Below are 14,625 nucleotides of genomic sequence, written 5' to 3'. Positions count from 1 at the left end.
AATTACTAGTTTCAAAAGGTAAAAAAATTAATGTTTTAAACGAAACAGGAACCGGACGACGACGAAGAGGAAGAGGAGAAAAAGAAGGCGGACCGAGTGAGTCGGACAAGAAGAAGCTGAGCGGCGTTGAGGGTTTGATCCAATGCTAGCGAATGGAGGTCACTAGCGAACTTTAGGGTTTCCCAGGAAAGGGATTGCTGCGACAGAGTTGTTACCGCTGTGACAGATCAACCTGCGTGTCAGGTTTTGCGGTCGATTCCGAAGAGAATCGTTGGACTGCAGTTACGTCTCGAGTACGGGCCGTCGGCCATTTTGACTCGCGCGCTTTGCGCGTTGCGCAAGGTTTCTTTGCTTCGCTTCAGCCATTTTCACCGCATCCAGACATGGATATGGCGTGTGTGTGGGTAACGTGGATTTTGAAGGTAAATCTGAGGTTCGCCGATTGTGAGCCGTGAAACGTCCATACCCGAGGGTGTGATTTCCCAGTCGCCTGGAGGGCGCCTTTACGCAGCTTTGGCTGCGTGACTGTGACTATCATCCGAACGGGATTCTGGTCCCGATTAGACATTGTTCTGACAATCGCTGGAGCGGATCGACTTTGGCTTGAAGCCGGGATCGACTTTGGCTTGAAACCGGAATCAACTCTGGTTAGAAGCCGGGAAAGAGACATTGGGAATGTTCTGGTTTCACTCACTTGGAGCACAGTGAGTTATATATTACGAAACTGATGGTACCATCATAGGATGTATATTGATTGTACTTTTGATTACTATTATTGTTGTACTGTTATTCTTGTGTGATCTTAATACAATATTGGTTTGTTGGTAACAATTGGTGTGGCTTCACCATTGATCTTTGACATACCGAATAACACATTTTTCTGCCGCGACTCCTTTCGGGGCTCGGAGGTACACCGTGACCAGGGGGTTGGGGAGGAGCACGTAACAGAAATTGGGGGCTCGTCTGGGATATTATAGAAATTGGGGGCTCGTCTTTGCTAAGAGAAATTGGGGGCTCGTCCAAAATTGGCCCAAATTGAAATTGTGGGCTCGTCTTTGCTGACAAAAATCTCGTCCGGGATAAAATTCCCTAACATTCTCGTCTGGGATTAAATTCCCTAGCATTCGTCCAGGATAGAATTCCCTAACATTCCCAAAATTCCCAAATTTGGAATTTTTCTAACATTCCCAATTCTTTTCTTTTTTTAATTGATTTTTTTTTGTGTGAAGGTTAACAGGTGCTAACTGATAGTCACCATTGTGTTTGACGCAGAAAGGTTTGCGGCGTCCCCTAATGAGGCACAGTTCCAAGCGTTAAAAAGATCGGAACTCTTGATATTGGCCAAACATTTTAACTTGGAGGTCCGAGCTCATATGAAGAAAGCAGAGATGCAGACATTGGTGGTAGAATCTCTGGTGGGTCAAGGAACATGGACAGAGGTAGCCTTGGATTGGTTACCCGAGGAAAAAGAAAATGTGGAGCTCCGGAAAATGGAGATGCAACTGTAGAGCCAGGAAAGGTTAAAAGATTTGGAATGGAAAGCCGAGGAAAGAAGAGCAGAGGAAAGGAGAGCTGAAAGGGAACTCGAGGAAAGAAGAGTAGAACAGGAACGAGAACTCGAGGAGAGAAGAGCAGAGGAAAGGAGAGCCGAAAGGGAGTTAAAGGAACGTGACATGGAGTATCAGAAGGAGCTTAAACTCAAGGAGCTGGAATTAATGGGAGAACGGAGAGAAGTCGTATCCATGCCGGCTAGTTCGACAACGAGTCAGAACACTTGGGATGTTGGTAGGCATGTGAGGCTGGTTCCACCCTTCAATTTAAAGGAGATAGCCAAGTTTTTTTTACACTTTGAGAAAGTGGCTCAAATGCTAAAATGGCCTGTGGGGTCCTGGACTATGTTAGTGCAAAGTATTCTGGTGGGTAAAGCTCAAGATATCCATTCGGCTTTACCGATTGACCAATGTGCAGATTATGAGATAGTGAAGAAAACCATTCTCAAAGCCTATAAATTGGTCCCTGAAGCTTACCGGCAAAAATTCAGGAATGCCAGGAAGAGGGAGAGGGAGACCCGTGTGGAGTTTGCCAGAATGAAGGAAACCATGTTTGATCGGTGGGGTGATTCGAAGGGGATTGGGAAAGACTTCTACCGGTTGCGACAATTGATCTTGGTGGAGGAAATCAAACAGTGTGTCCACGCAGACATTAAAGTACATCTGGATGAAAAGAAAGTACCAGAGTTGTATGAGGCAGCAACCGTGGCAGATGACTATGCCTTGACACACAGGATGGGGTTCCACAAACCTAACTTCCCACCTAGAGTTAACCAGGGGAGTTATGGTAAATCAGGGGCGGAGAACAAATATTCATGGAGGCGGCCGAGAGATGACTATGAGGACAAATCTGATACCGCGACTTTTAGGGATCAGAAGACTACAGTTCCAAGACAGACTTATCTTCCGGGGGGCTCGAGGCAGACCACGAGTTTTTCCTCCGGGCCTACTTGCGCTTTTTGCAAGAAACCTGGGCATTTGATGTCCCAATGTTACGCCCTGAAAAGGAAAAATCAGGAGTGGAGTCAGACTAGTACACCTCCGAATGCATTGGCAAATGCGAGAAATCGTCCTTGGAGGACAGTGCCTTGTGAAGGTTCCCGTGCCAAAGGTACGGCATCACAGAACGACCTTGTTCAAGAGGGTTACAAACCTTTTATTTCAGAGTGGTTTGTGTCACTGGATGGAGACTTAACGAACCAGAGACCTGTTAGGGTATTGAGGGACACAGGAGCACATCAATCTTTGATGCTTGAGGGCATTTTGCCATTGTCAGAGAAGACAGCAACTGGTGTTAGTGTTCTCTTACAGGGGGTTGGTGGCTATGTTAAAGCTCCACGTCATGTCATCCATTTGAAGTCTGATTTGGTGTCAGGACTGGTCACCGTAGGTTTACAAGCCACTCTTCCTGTAGAGGGAATCTCTTTTGTTATCGGGAATGATTTGGCCGGTGGTCAAGTTTCTGGTAACCCACTGTTGGTTGAAAAGCCCAGTATGGAAAATAACACCGCACAGTTAGAGCAGGAGATTCCGGGTATCTTTCCATCCTGTGCCGCGACTCCTGCTATGGGTAGGAAGCGCTCTGAAGAGAAGGAGAAGGTACTGACGTCACACTTTGCACAGGCACGTCTTGTCAAGTACCCTGAAACTAAGTGTCAGCACACACAAGTCAGGGATGGAGGCAATGTTTGCAAGCTCCTTGTAGGTGGACTGAACTTCAAAACAAGGGAAGATGTTCTGGACTCTATCTTTGGCAAATATGGACCACTCTTGGAAGTGTTGCTGATAAAAGACAGGGAGACGCAAAAGTCGAGAGGGTTTGGCTTTGTCACGTTTGGAAACACAAAGGACGCCAAAGATGCAGAAAAGGATTTGAATGGCAAGGATTTGGATGGTCAGACCATAACAGTAGAGAAGGCAGGCCATGGGCGTCGAGGGGGCTACAGAGGAGGAAAACGTGGAGGTAGTTTCAGGGGTGGCTATGGCTCCCGGGGTGGGAGTAGTAGTTTTGGTGGCGGCCGCAGTCGTGAGTACTACGGAGGCTCCCAGCAGCAGCAGCACAGTTTTGGCAACTCTCGACGGGATGACTATTACGGTAGTGGCCGAGAAGGAGACTGCTATTCACGTGACTACAGCGACAAGCGCTCCAACCGTGATTATTATGAAAGTTAGGAAGAGTTTGAAGCACTGAATGCTGCGGAGTAGCTGAGTCAAGATTTCTACCTGGATTAACCTGTGAACTCAACATTCCTAAATGCATCCACACAGCGAATACTTCCAGGCCTCACCAACTACCATGAAACATGGCTCTCAGCTCGGCCTCCTTCAAAAAGTGCTATAGATTTGCTTTGCTTTGGATTTTTGATCACAACCCCTTAACCTTCATTCAAAAAATGAAAAATTTAAACCAGAGGTTGATGAGATGGAGTTTGGCTTTGCAGGAGTTCAACTTGGAAATTGAGCATGTAAAGGGCAGGGACAATGTCGTTGCTGATGCTTTGTCCAGAGTGAACTAACTTTGGAAATTTCTGTAGGTTGTTTGGAAGTTTTGTTGCTTTATTTTGGGAAATATTAATTATCGTTGCTCACGGGAATTGATGATTTGGGTGTGAGTTTTACTTTTGTTTGTTAAAAGAGTTTTTGCCTGCAAAGAAAGTTTTCACGATGTTCAAACTTTATTTCTTGAGGGGGGGAAGTGTTACGGATTCGTCACTTCCGTTGTTGTGGTTTTCATCCACTGTAAACATTTTTGATTCCATGTGCTATTATTGTTGTCGTTTAAGGGAGATAGAAATTACTGGTTTCAAAAGGTAAAAAAATTAATGTTTTAAACAAAACAGGAACTGGACGACGACGAAGAGGCAGAGGAGAAAAAGAAGGCGGAGCGAGTGAGTCGGACAAGAAGAAGCCGAGCGGTGTTGAGGGTTTGAGCCAACGCTAGCGAACGGAGGTCACGAGCGAACTTTTGGGTTTCCCGGGAAAGGGATTCCTGCGACAGAGTTGTTACCACTGTGACAGATCAACCTGCGTGTCAGGTTTTGCGGTCGATTCCGAAGAGAATCGTTGGACTGCCGTTATGTCTCGAGTACGGGACGTCGGCCATTTTGACTCGCGTGCTTTGCGCGTCGCGCACGGTTTCTTTGCTTCGCTTCAGCCATTTTCACCGCATCCAGACGTGGATCTGGCGTGTGTGTGGGTAACGTGGATTTTGAAGGGAAAATTGAGGTTCGCCGATTGTGAGCTGTGACAGGTCCATACCCGAGGGTGTGATTTCCCAGTCGCCTGGAGGGCGCCTTTGGATTTCCCAGTCGCCTGGAGGGCGCCTTTGGATTTCCAAGTCGCCTTGAGGGCGCCTTTATGCAGCTTTGGCCGCGTGACTGTGACTATCATCCGAACGGGATTCTGGTCTCAATTAGACATCGTTCTGACAATCGCTGGAGCGGATCGACTTTGGCTTGAAGCCGGGCTCGACTTTGGCTTGAAACCGGAATCATCTCTGGTTAGAAGCCGGGAAAGAGACATTGGGAATGTTCTGGTTTCACTCACTTGGAGCACAGTGAGTTATATATTATGAAACTGATGGTATCATCATAGGATGTATATTGATTGTACTTTTGATTACTGTTATTGTTGTACTGTTATTCTTGTGTGATCTTAATACAATATTGGTTTGTTGGTAACAATTGGTGTGGCTTCACCATTGATCTTTGACATACAGAATAACACATTTTTCTGCCGTGACTCCTCTCGGGGCTCGGAGGTACACCGTGACCAGGGGGTTGGGGAGGAGCACGTAACAATATATATATCATTGTATCTCAAGAAGTTGTGAATGAGCTATGACAAAACTAGGTGGTTTGGTGACAAGAACAAGCCAATTCGATTTTGGATCAGCTCCAGCCTATCAGTGGGATATAAAACGTAAGCTTTTCAACCTGGCGGAGGTATGCGCTCCACCGATTGCCATTCTACTTTGTTGTTTTGCCAATGTCGCTCTGTGAGTGATTTTTCATCTGTCTGTCTGTCTGTTTGTTTGTGAAAAAGATATCCCAAAAAGTTGCGGACTGATTTGGACAATTTTTTTTGGAGAGGTTGGGTATGTGACCCTGATGAAATGATTTGATTTTCGCGAAAATCCAGATCCGGATCTGGATCCGAGAATTTTTTAAAGTGATTCTTCACCATTGAGTGATAAGGGCGAAAAACGATATATGGCAGGATATCTCAAAAAATTGTGGACGGATTGAGACAAACTTAGTGGATAGGTCCGGTATGTGACACGGATTAATTCATTCAATTTTGGTGAAGATTCGAATCGGGATCCGGATCAGAGAATTTTTTATGTGATTCTTCACCATGTTAGGGCTTAAAACGATATATGGCATGGTATTTCAAAAGGTTGTGGACGGATTTTAACGAAACTTGGTGATTGAGGCCAAATTTCTAAAATGCTCAATTTTCGGAACAAGCTTGCAAGAACAAGTAATTCGATGTTAGTTCAGGTCTGAATCCAGATCAGGCCTATCGGTGGGTTACTAAACGTAAACTGTTGAGCGTGGTAGATATATGCTGTCTACCGAGTGTCGATCTAGATCTGTCGATCGATCAATCTGTCTGCCGATCTGGTTCTTTATGAAATCAACTGGGGCCCTAACTCACCGTGATCTGGCAACAAGACCTCAAGGTCCTTTTTTATGACTTCATGAATGAACCAGCGCTCGTCATTTGTGAGCATTGAAAAAAAAAAGATGACAGACAAGATTTACAATGTCCTTGGGTCAACATAGATCAAAACATCGTCCTTGGCCGTCTTCGGTCAACATCCACAAATTGTTCTTTCGTCATTGCAAAAACCATCAAACCACATCTTTGCTATTCCAACGTTTTCACACCACATCTTTGCTATAACAATGTTTTCACACCACATCTTTGCTATACCAACGTTTTCACACCACATCTTTGCTATTCCAACGTTTTCACACCACATCTTTGCTATACCAACGTTTTCACACCACATCTTTGCTATACCAACGTTTTCACACCACATCTTTGCTATACCAACGTTTTCACACCACATCTTTGCTATAACAACGTTTTCACACCACATCTTTGCTATACCAACGTTTTCACACCACATCTTTGCTATACCAACGTTTTCACACCACATCTTTGGTATACCAACGTTTTCACACCACATCTTTGCTATACCAACGTTTTCACACCACATCTTTGCTATACCAACGTTTTCACACCACATCTTTGGTATACCAACGTTTTCACACCACATCTTTGCTATAACAACGTTTTCACACCACATTTTTGCTATAACAACGTTTTCACACCACATCTTTGCTATACCAACGTTTTCACACCACATCTTTGCTATACCAACGTTTTCACACCACATCTTTGCTATAACAACGTTTTCACACCACATCTTTGCTATACCAACGTTTTCACACCACATCTTTGCTATACCAACGTTTTCACACCACATCTTTGCTATACCAACGTTTTCACACCACATCTTTGCTATACCAACGTTTTCACACCACATCTTTGCTATACCAACGTTTTCACACCACATCTTTGCTATACCAACGTTTTCACACCACATCTTTGCTATACCAACGTTTTCACACCACATTTTTGCTATAACAACGTTTTCACACCACATCTTTGCTATACCAACGTTTTCACACCACATTTTTGCTATAACAACGTTTTCACACCACATCTTTGCTATACCAACGTTTTCACACCACATCTTTGGTATACCAACGTTTTCACACCACATCTTTGCTATAACAACGTTTTCACACCACATTTTTGCTATAACAACGTTTTCACACCACATCTTTGCTATACCAACGTTTTCACACCACATTTTTGCTATACCAACGTTTTCACACCACATCTTTGCTATACCAACGTTTTCACACCACATCTTTGCTATACCAACGTTTTCACACCACATTTTTGCTATAACAACGTTTTCACACCACATCTTTGCTATACCAACGTTTTCACACCACATCTTTGCTATACCAACGTTTTCACACCACATCTTTGCTATACCAACGTTTTCACACCACATCTTTGCTATACCAACGTTTTCACACCACATCTTTGCTATACCAACGTTTTCACACCACATCTTTGCTATAACAACGTTTTCACACCACATTTTTGCTATAACAACGTTTTCACACCACATCTTTGCTATACCAACGTTTTCACACCACATATTTGCTATAACAACGTTTTCACACCACATCTTTGGTATACCAACGTTTTCACACCACATCTTTGGTATACCAACGTTTTCACACCACATCTTTGCTATAACAACGTTTTCACACCACATATTTGCTATAACAACGTTTTCACACCACATCTTTGGTATACCAACGTTTTCACACCACATCTTTGCTATACCAACGTTTTCACACCACATCTTTGCTATAACAACGTTTTCACACCACATCTTTGCTATACCAACGTTTTCACACCACATCTTTGCTATAACAACGTTTTCACACCACATATTTGCTATAACAACGTTTTCACACCACATCTTTGCTATAACAACGTTTTCACACCACATATTTGCTATAACAACGTTTTCACACCACATCTTTGCTATACCAACGTTTTCACACCACATATTTGCTATACCAACGTTTCACACCACATCTTTGGTATAACAACGTTTTCACACCACATCTTTGGTATAACAACGTTTTCACACCACATATTTGCTATAACAACGTTTTCACACCACATTTTTGCTATAACAACGTTTTCACACCACATCTTTGCTATAACAACGTTTTCACACCACATCTTTGCTATAACAACGTTTTCACACCACATCTTTGCTATAACAACGTTTTCACACCACATCTTTGCTATACCAACGTTTTCACACCACATCTTTGCTATAACAACGTTTTCACACCACATATTTGCTATAACAACGTTTTCACACCACATCTTTGGTATACCAACGTTTTCACACCACATCTTTGCTATAACAACGTTTTCACACCACATCTTTGCTATACCAACGTTTTCACACCACATCTTTGCTATAACAACGTTTTCACACCACATATTTGCTATAACAACGTTTTCACACCACATCTTTGCTATAACAACGTTTTCACACCACATATTTGCTATAACAACGTTTTCACACCACATCTTTGCTATACCAACGTTTTCACACCACATATTTGCTATACCAACGTTTTCACACCACATCTTTGGTATAACAACGTTTTCACACCACATCTTTGGTATAACAACGTTTTCACACCACATCTTTGGTATAACAACGTTTTCACACCACATATTTGGTATAACAACGTTTTCACACCACATATTTGCTATACCAACGTTTTCACACCACATATTTGCTATACCAACGTTTTCACACCACATATTTGCTATACCAACGTTTTCACACCACATATTTGCTATACCAACGTTTTCACACCACATCTTTGGTATAACAACGTTTTCACACCACATCTTTGGTATAACAACGTTTTCACACCACATATTTGGTATAACAACGTTTTCACACCACATATTTGGTATACCAACGTTTTCACACCACATATTTGCTATAACAACGTTTTCACACCACATCTTTGGTATAACAACGTTTTCACACCACATCTTTGGTATAACAACGTTTTCACACCACATCTTTGGTATAACAACGTTTTCACACCACATCTTTGGTATAACAACGTTTTCACACCACATCTTTGGTATAACAACGTTTTCACACCACATCTTTGGTATAACAACGTTTTCACACCACATATTTGGTATACCAACGTTTTCACACCACATATTTGCTATAACAACGTTTTCACACCACATCTTTGGTATAACAACGTTTTCACACCACATCTTTGGTATAACAACGTTTTCACACCACATCTTTGGTATAACAACGTTTTCACACCACATCTTTGGTATAACAACGTTTTCACACCACATCTTTGCTATACCAACGTTTTCACACCACATCTTTGGTATAACAACGTTTTCACACCACATCTTTGGTATAACAACGTTTTCACACCACATCTTTGGTATAACAACGTTTTCACACCACATCTTTGGTATAACAACGTTTTCACACCACATATTTGGTATACCAACGTTTTCACACCACATATTTGCTATACCAACGTTTTCACACCACATATTTGCTATACCAACGTTTTCACACCACATATTTGCTATACCAACGTTTTCACACCACATATTTGCTATACCAACGTTTTCACACCACATCTTTGGTATAACAACGTTTTCACACCACATCTTTGCTATAACAACGTTTTCACACCACATATTTGCTATACCAACGTTTTCACACCACATATTTGCTATACCAACGTTTTCACACCACATCTTTGGTATAACAACGTTTTCACACCACATCTTTGGTATAACAACGTTTTCACACCACATCTTTGGTATAACAACGTTTTCACACCACATCTTTGGTATAACAACGTTTTCACACCACATCTTTGGTATAACAACGTTTTCACACCACATCTTTGGTATAACAACGTTTTCACACCACATCTTTGGTATAACAACGTTTTCACACCACATCTTTGCTATACCAACGTTTTCACACCACATATTTGCTATAACAACGTTTTCACACCACATCTTTGGTATAACAACGTTTTCACACCACATCTTTGGTATAACAACGTTTTCACACCACATATTTGCTATAACAACGTTTTCACACCACATATTTGCTATAACAACGTTTTCACACCACATTTTTGCTATAACAACGTTTTCACACCACATATTTGCTATAACAACGTTTTCACACCACATTTTTGCTATACCAACGTTTTCACACCACATTTTTGCCACCAACGTTAATTCCACACCTGTTTTTAACCAGCCAGTAATCTTCACCATCTTCGCTCCCATATCCCACCGCAATCACAGCGTGGTCGAGGATTTGTGTGTCGCAGTCCGGCTCGTAGTAAATTCCTGCAACAAGAGACATCATGAAAGAGGTTTTGGTTACATCAGATCTGGGTGGAGCACAAGATTGTTAAATGTTTCCTGATCAAATAAATTATTCTGAAACAATAAATGGTGCATTGAATTAATATAATATTGTAGGTTTAGTGTTAGTTCACAGATGGAACCACATATTTGGAGTGATCATGTTATAAACTTCAGGTATATATCCGTTCACGATGGAGTGATCATTTTTAAGTTCTCAGGTGGACAGACACAATTTACTTTGCCCACAGGTATAACATTTAATCATATATATATATAATAAAATGTAGACAAGTTTTGTTTCTTATATAGTAGCAAAAACTCACAAGTATGCGATTATTAACATGATGAAAGTTATAATTCTAACAGGACTAGTAAGGGGTTTAAATGTCCCCCAAGAGCTATGGGTCTTCTCTTATTCTTTAACGGCTACATTTATTCCCATGTTCTCTTGGGGTTCGCTGGCATAAGCTTGGCCCAAGTCTTTCACGAACCGGCTGACCAGGCCTGAGGTTCGACTGAGGTTACGTTAGTAATTTGGAATTGCGCCCTGGTGTCGGCCATAGCTCGTCTACACTTCCCAAAGGACACTTTGGGATCTTTAACATCCACCAACTAATGCTGGCAGACAGTGTTCCGTTTAACGTCCATCCAAATGATGGCACAACTCTTGATAAACCACCCTGCCTGTGAATCCTGGATGGCAGGTTATAGCTGGGTCGAGATTCAAACCCATGCCAGACAGTTTCGAGGCGAGTGTGCGTACCTCTAGGCCATCCTGGCCTTTCAGGAGCCATGGATGAACCGCTTTTAGAGGCCATTTTTACCCACAAAGCATTGTTGGCCTTTTTTGGACACCATGGTCCCCTTTTTGAAGTAATGTTTTATGGCCGGATGCCCTTCCTGCCACCAACCCTGTTAGTCGCCTTTTGCGACACACAGGGAATTACCAGTGAGATGGTACTCAATTTGCCGACCTCGGAAGGATGACGGGCTGAGTCAACACCCCTGGTGTTAATTCAACGATGGACTGGGATTCAAACCCAGGATCCTAGGATCCCAAACCGGCGCCCTAACCGCTAAGATTTGAACCCAGGATCCTCGGATCGCAAGCTGGCACCTTAACCGCTAAGATTTGAACCCAGGATCCTCGGATCCCAAGCCGGCACGCTAACCGCTAAGATTTGAACCCAGGATCCTAGGATCCCAAGCTGCACCCTAACCGCAAAGATTTGAACCCAGGATCCTAGGATCCCAAACTGCACCCTAACCGCTAAGATTTGAACCCAGGATCCTCGGATCGCAAGCTGGCACCCTAACCGCTAAGATTTGAACCCAGGATCCTCGGATCCCAAGCCGGCACGCTAACCGCTAAGATTTGAACCCAGGATCCTAGGATCCCAAGCTGCACCCTAACCGCTAAGATTTGAACCCAGGATCCTAGGATCCCAAACTGCACCCTAACCGCTAAGATTTGAACCCAGGATCCTTGGATCGCAAGCTGGCACCCTAACCGCTAAGATTTGAACCCAGGATCCTCGGATCCCAAGCCGGCACCCTAACCGCTAAGATTTGAACCCAGGATCCTAGGATCCCAAGCCGGCACCATAACCGTTAAGATTTGAACCCAGGATCCTCGGATCCCAAGCCAGCACCCTAACCGCTAAGATTTGAGCCCAGGATCCTAGGATCCCAAGCCAGCACCCTAACCGCTAAGATTTGAGCCCAGGATCCTAGGATCCCAAGCCAGCACCCTAACCGCTAAGATTTGAACCCAGGATCCTCGGATCCCAAGCCGGCACCCTACCCGCTAAGATTTGAACCCAGGATCCTAGGATCCCAAGCCAGCACCCTAACCGCTAAGATTTGAGCCCAGGATCCTAGGATCCCAAGCCAGCACCCTAACCGCTAAGATTTGAGCCCAGGATCCTCGGATCCCAAGCCGGCACCCCAACCGCTAAGATTTGAACCCAGGATCCTCGGATCCCAAGCCGGCACCCCAACCGCTAGGATTTGAAACCAGGATCCTCAGATCCCAAGCCGGCACCCTAACCGCTAAGATTTGAACCCAGGATCCTAGGATCCCAAGCCGGCACCCCAACCGCTAAGATTTGAACCCAGGATTCTAGGTTCCCAAGCCGGCACCCTAACCACTAAGATTTGAACCCAGGATTCTAGGATCCCAAGCCGGCACCCTAACCACTAAGATTTGAACCCACGATCCTAGGATCCCAAGCCGGCACCCTACCCACTAAGATTTGAACCCAGGATCCCAGGATCTCAAGCCAGCACCCTACCCACTAAGATTTGAACCCATGAACCTCGGATCTCAAGCCAGCACCCTACCCACTAAGATTTGAACCCACTATCCTCGGATCTCAAGCCAGCACCCTACCCGCTAAGATTGGAACCCACGATCCTCGGATCTCAAGCCAGCACCCTACCCACTAAGATTTGAACCCAGGATCCTCGGATCCCAAGCCGGCACGCTAACCGCTAAGATTTGAACCCAGGATCCTAGGATCCAAAGCTGCACCCTAACCGCTAAGATTTGAACCCAAGATCCTAGGATCCCAAGCTGCACCCTAACCGCTAAGATTTGATCCCAGGATCCTCGGATCCCAAGCCGGCACCCTAACTGCTAAGATTTGAACCCAGGATCCTAGGATCCTAAGCCGGCACCATAACCGCTAAGATTTGAACCCAGGATCCTCGGATCCCAAGCCAGCACCATAACCGCTAAGATTTGAACCCAGGATCTTTGGATCCCAAGCCGGCACCCTAAATGCTAAGTTTTGAGCCCAGGATCCTCGGATCCCAAGCCGGCACCCCAACTGCTAAGATTTGAGCCCAGGATCCTCGGATCCTAAGCCAGCACCCTAACCGCTAAGATTTGAGCCCAGGATCCTCGGATCCCAAGCCGGCACCCCAACCGCAAAGATTTGAACCCAGGATCCTCGGATCCCAAGCCAGCACCCTAACCGCTAAGATTTGAGCACAGGATCCTCGGATCCCAAGCCGGCACCCTACCCGCTAAGATTTGAACCCAGGATCCGAGGATCCCAAGCCAGCACCCTAACCGCAAAGATTTGAGCCCAGGATCCTAGGATCCCAAACCAGCACCCTAACCACTAAGATTTGAGCCCAGGATCCTCGGATCCCAAGCCGGCACCATACCCTCTAAGATTTGAACCCAGGATCCTAGGATCCCAAGCCAGCACCCAAACCGCTAAGATTTGAGCCCAGGATCCTAGGATCCCAAGCCAGCACCATAACCGCTAAGATTTGAACCCAGGATCCTTGGATCCCAAGCCGGCACCCTAACCGCTAAGATTTGAACCCAGGATCCTCGGATCGCAAGCTGGCACCATAACCGCTAAGATTTGAACCCACGATCCTCGGATCGCAAGCTGGCACCATAACCGCTAAGATTTGAACCCAGGATCCTAGGATCCCAAGCCGGCACCCTAACCGCTGAGATTTGAACCCAGGATCCTCGGATCCCGAGCCGGCACCCTAACCGCTAAGATTTGAACCCAGGATCCTCGGATCCCGAGCCGGCACCCTAACCGCTAAGATTTGAACCCAGGATCCTCGGATCCCAAACTGGCACCATAACCGCTAAGATTTGAACCCAGGATCCTCGTATCGCAAGCTGGCACCCTAACCGCTAAGATTTGAACCCAGGATCCTCGGATCCCAAGCCGGCACCCGAACCGCAAAGATTTGAACCCAGGATCCTAGGATCCCAAGCCAGCACCCTAACCGCTAAGATTTGAACCCAGGATCCTAGGATCCCAAGCCAGCACCATAACCGCTAAGATTTGAACCCAGGATCTTTGGATCCCAAGCCGGCACCCTAACCGCTAAGTTTTGAGCCCAGGATCCTCGGATCCCAAGCCGGCACCCCAACTGCTTAAGATTTGAGCCCAGGATCCTCAGATCCCTAGCCAGCACCCTAACCGCTAAGATTTGAGCCCAGCATCCTCGGATCCCAAGCCGGCACCCT

General features: G+C 44.9%; 1 protein-coding gene across 1 annotated transcript in view; it reads right to left on the bottom strand.

Moving 5' to 3' along the window:
• Positions 1-14,625, bottom strand: part of LOC137434557 (procathepsin L-like) — an 89,059-nt gene that overhangs the window by 23,227 nt on the left and 51,207 nt on the right. The window contains exon 7 of the mRNA XM_078785650.1: positions 10,493-10,598. Within this exon, the coding sequence (XP_078641776.1) occupies positions 10,493-10,598 (106 nt within the window). The remainder of the gene's footprint in view (positions 1-10,492; positions 10,599-14,625) is intronic.

The sequence above is a fragment of the Myxine glutinosa genome, chromosome 10, assembly GCF_964187855.1.
Source record: "Myxine glutinosa chromosome 10, kmMyxGlut1.1, whole genome shotgun sequence".
In the NCBI taxonomy this organism is placed as follows: domain Eukaryota; kingdom Metazoa; phylum Chordata; class Myxini; order Myxiniformes; family Myxinidae; genus Myxine; species Myxine glutinosa.
Note: the sequence above shows the minus strand (reverse complement) of the source record. Positions and strands in the feature narration are given on the sequence as shown.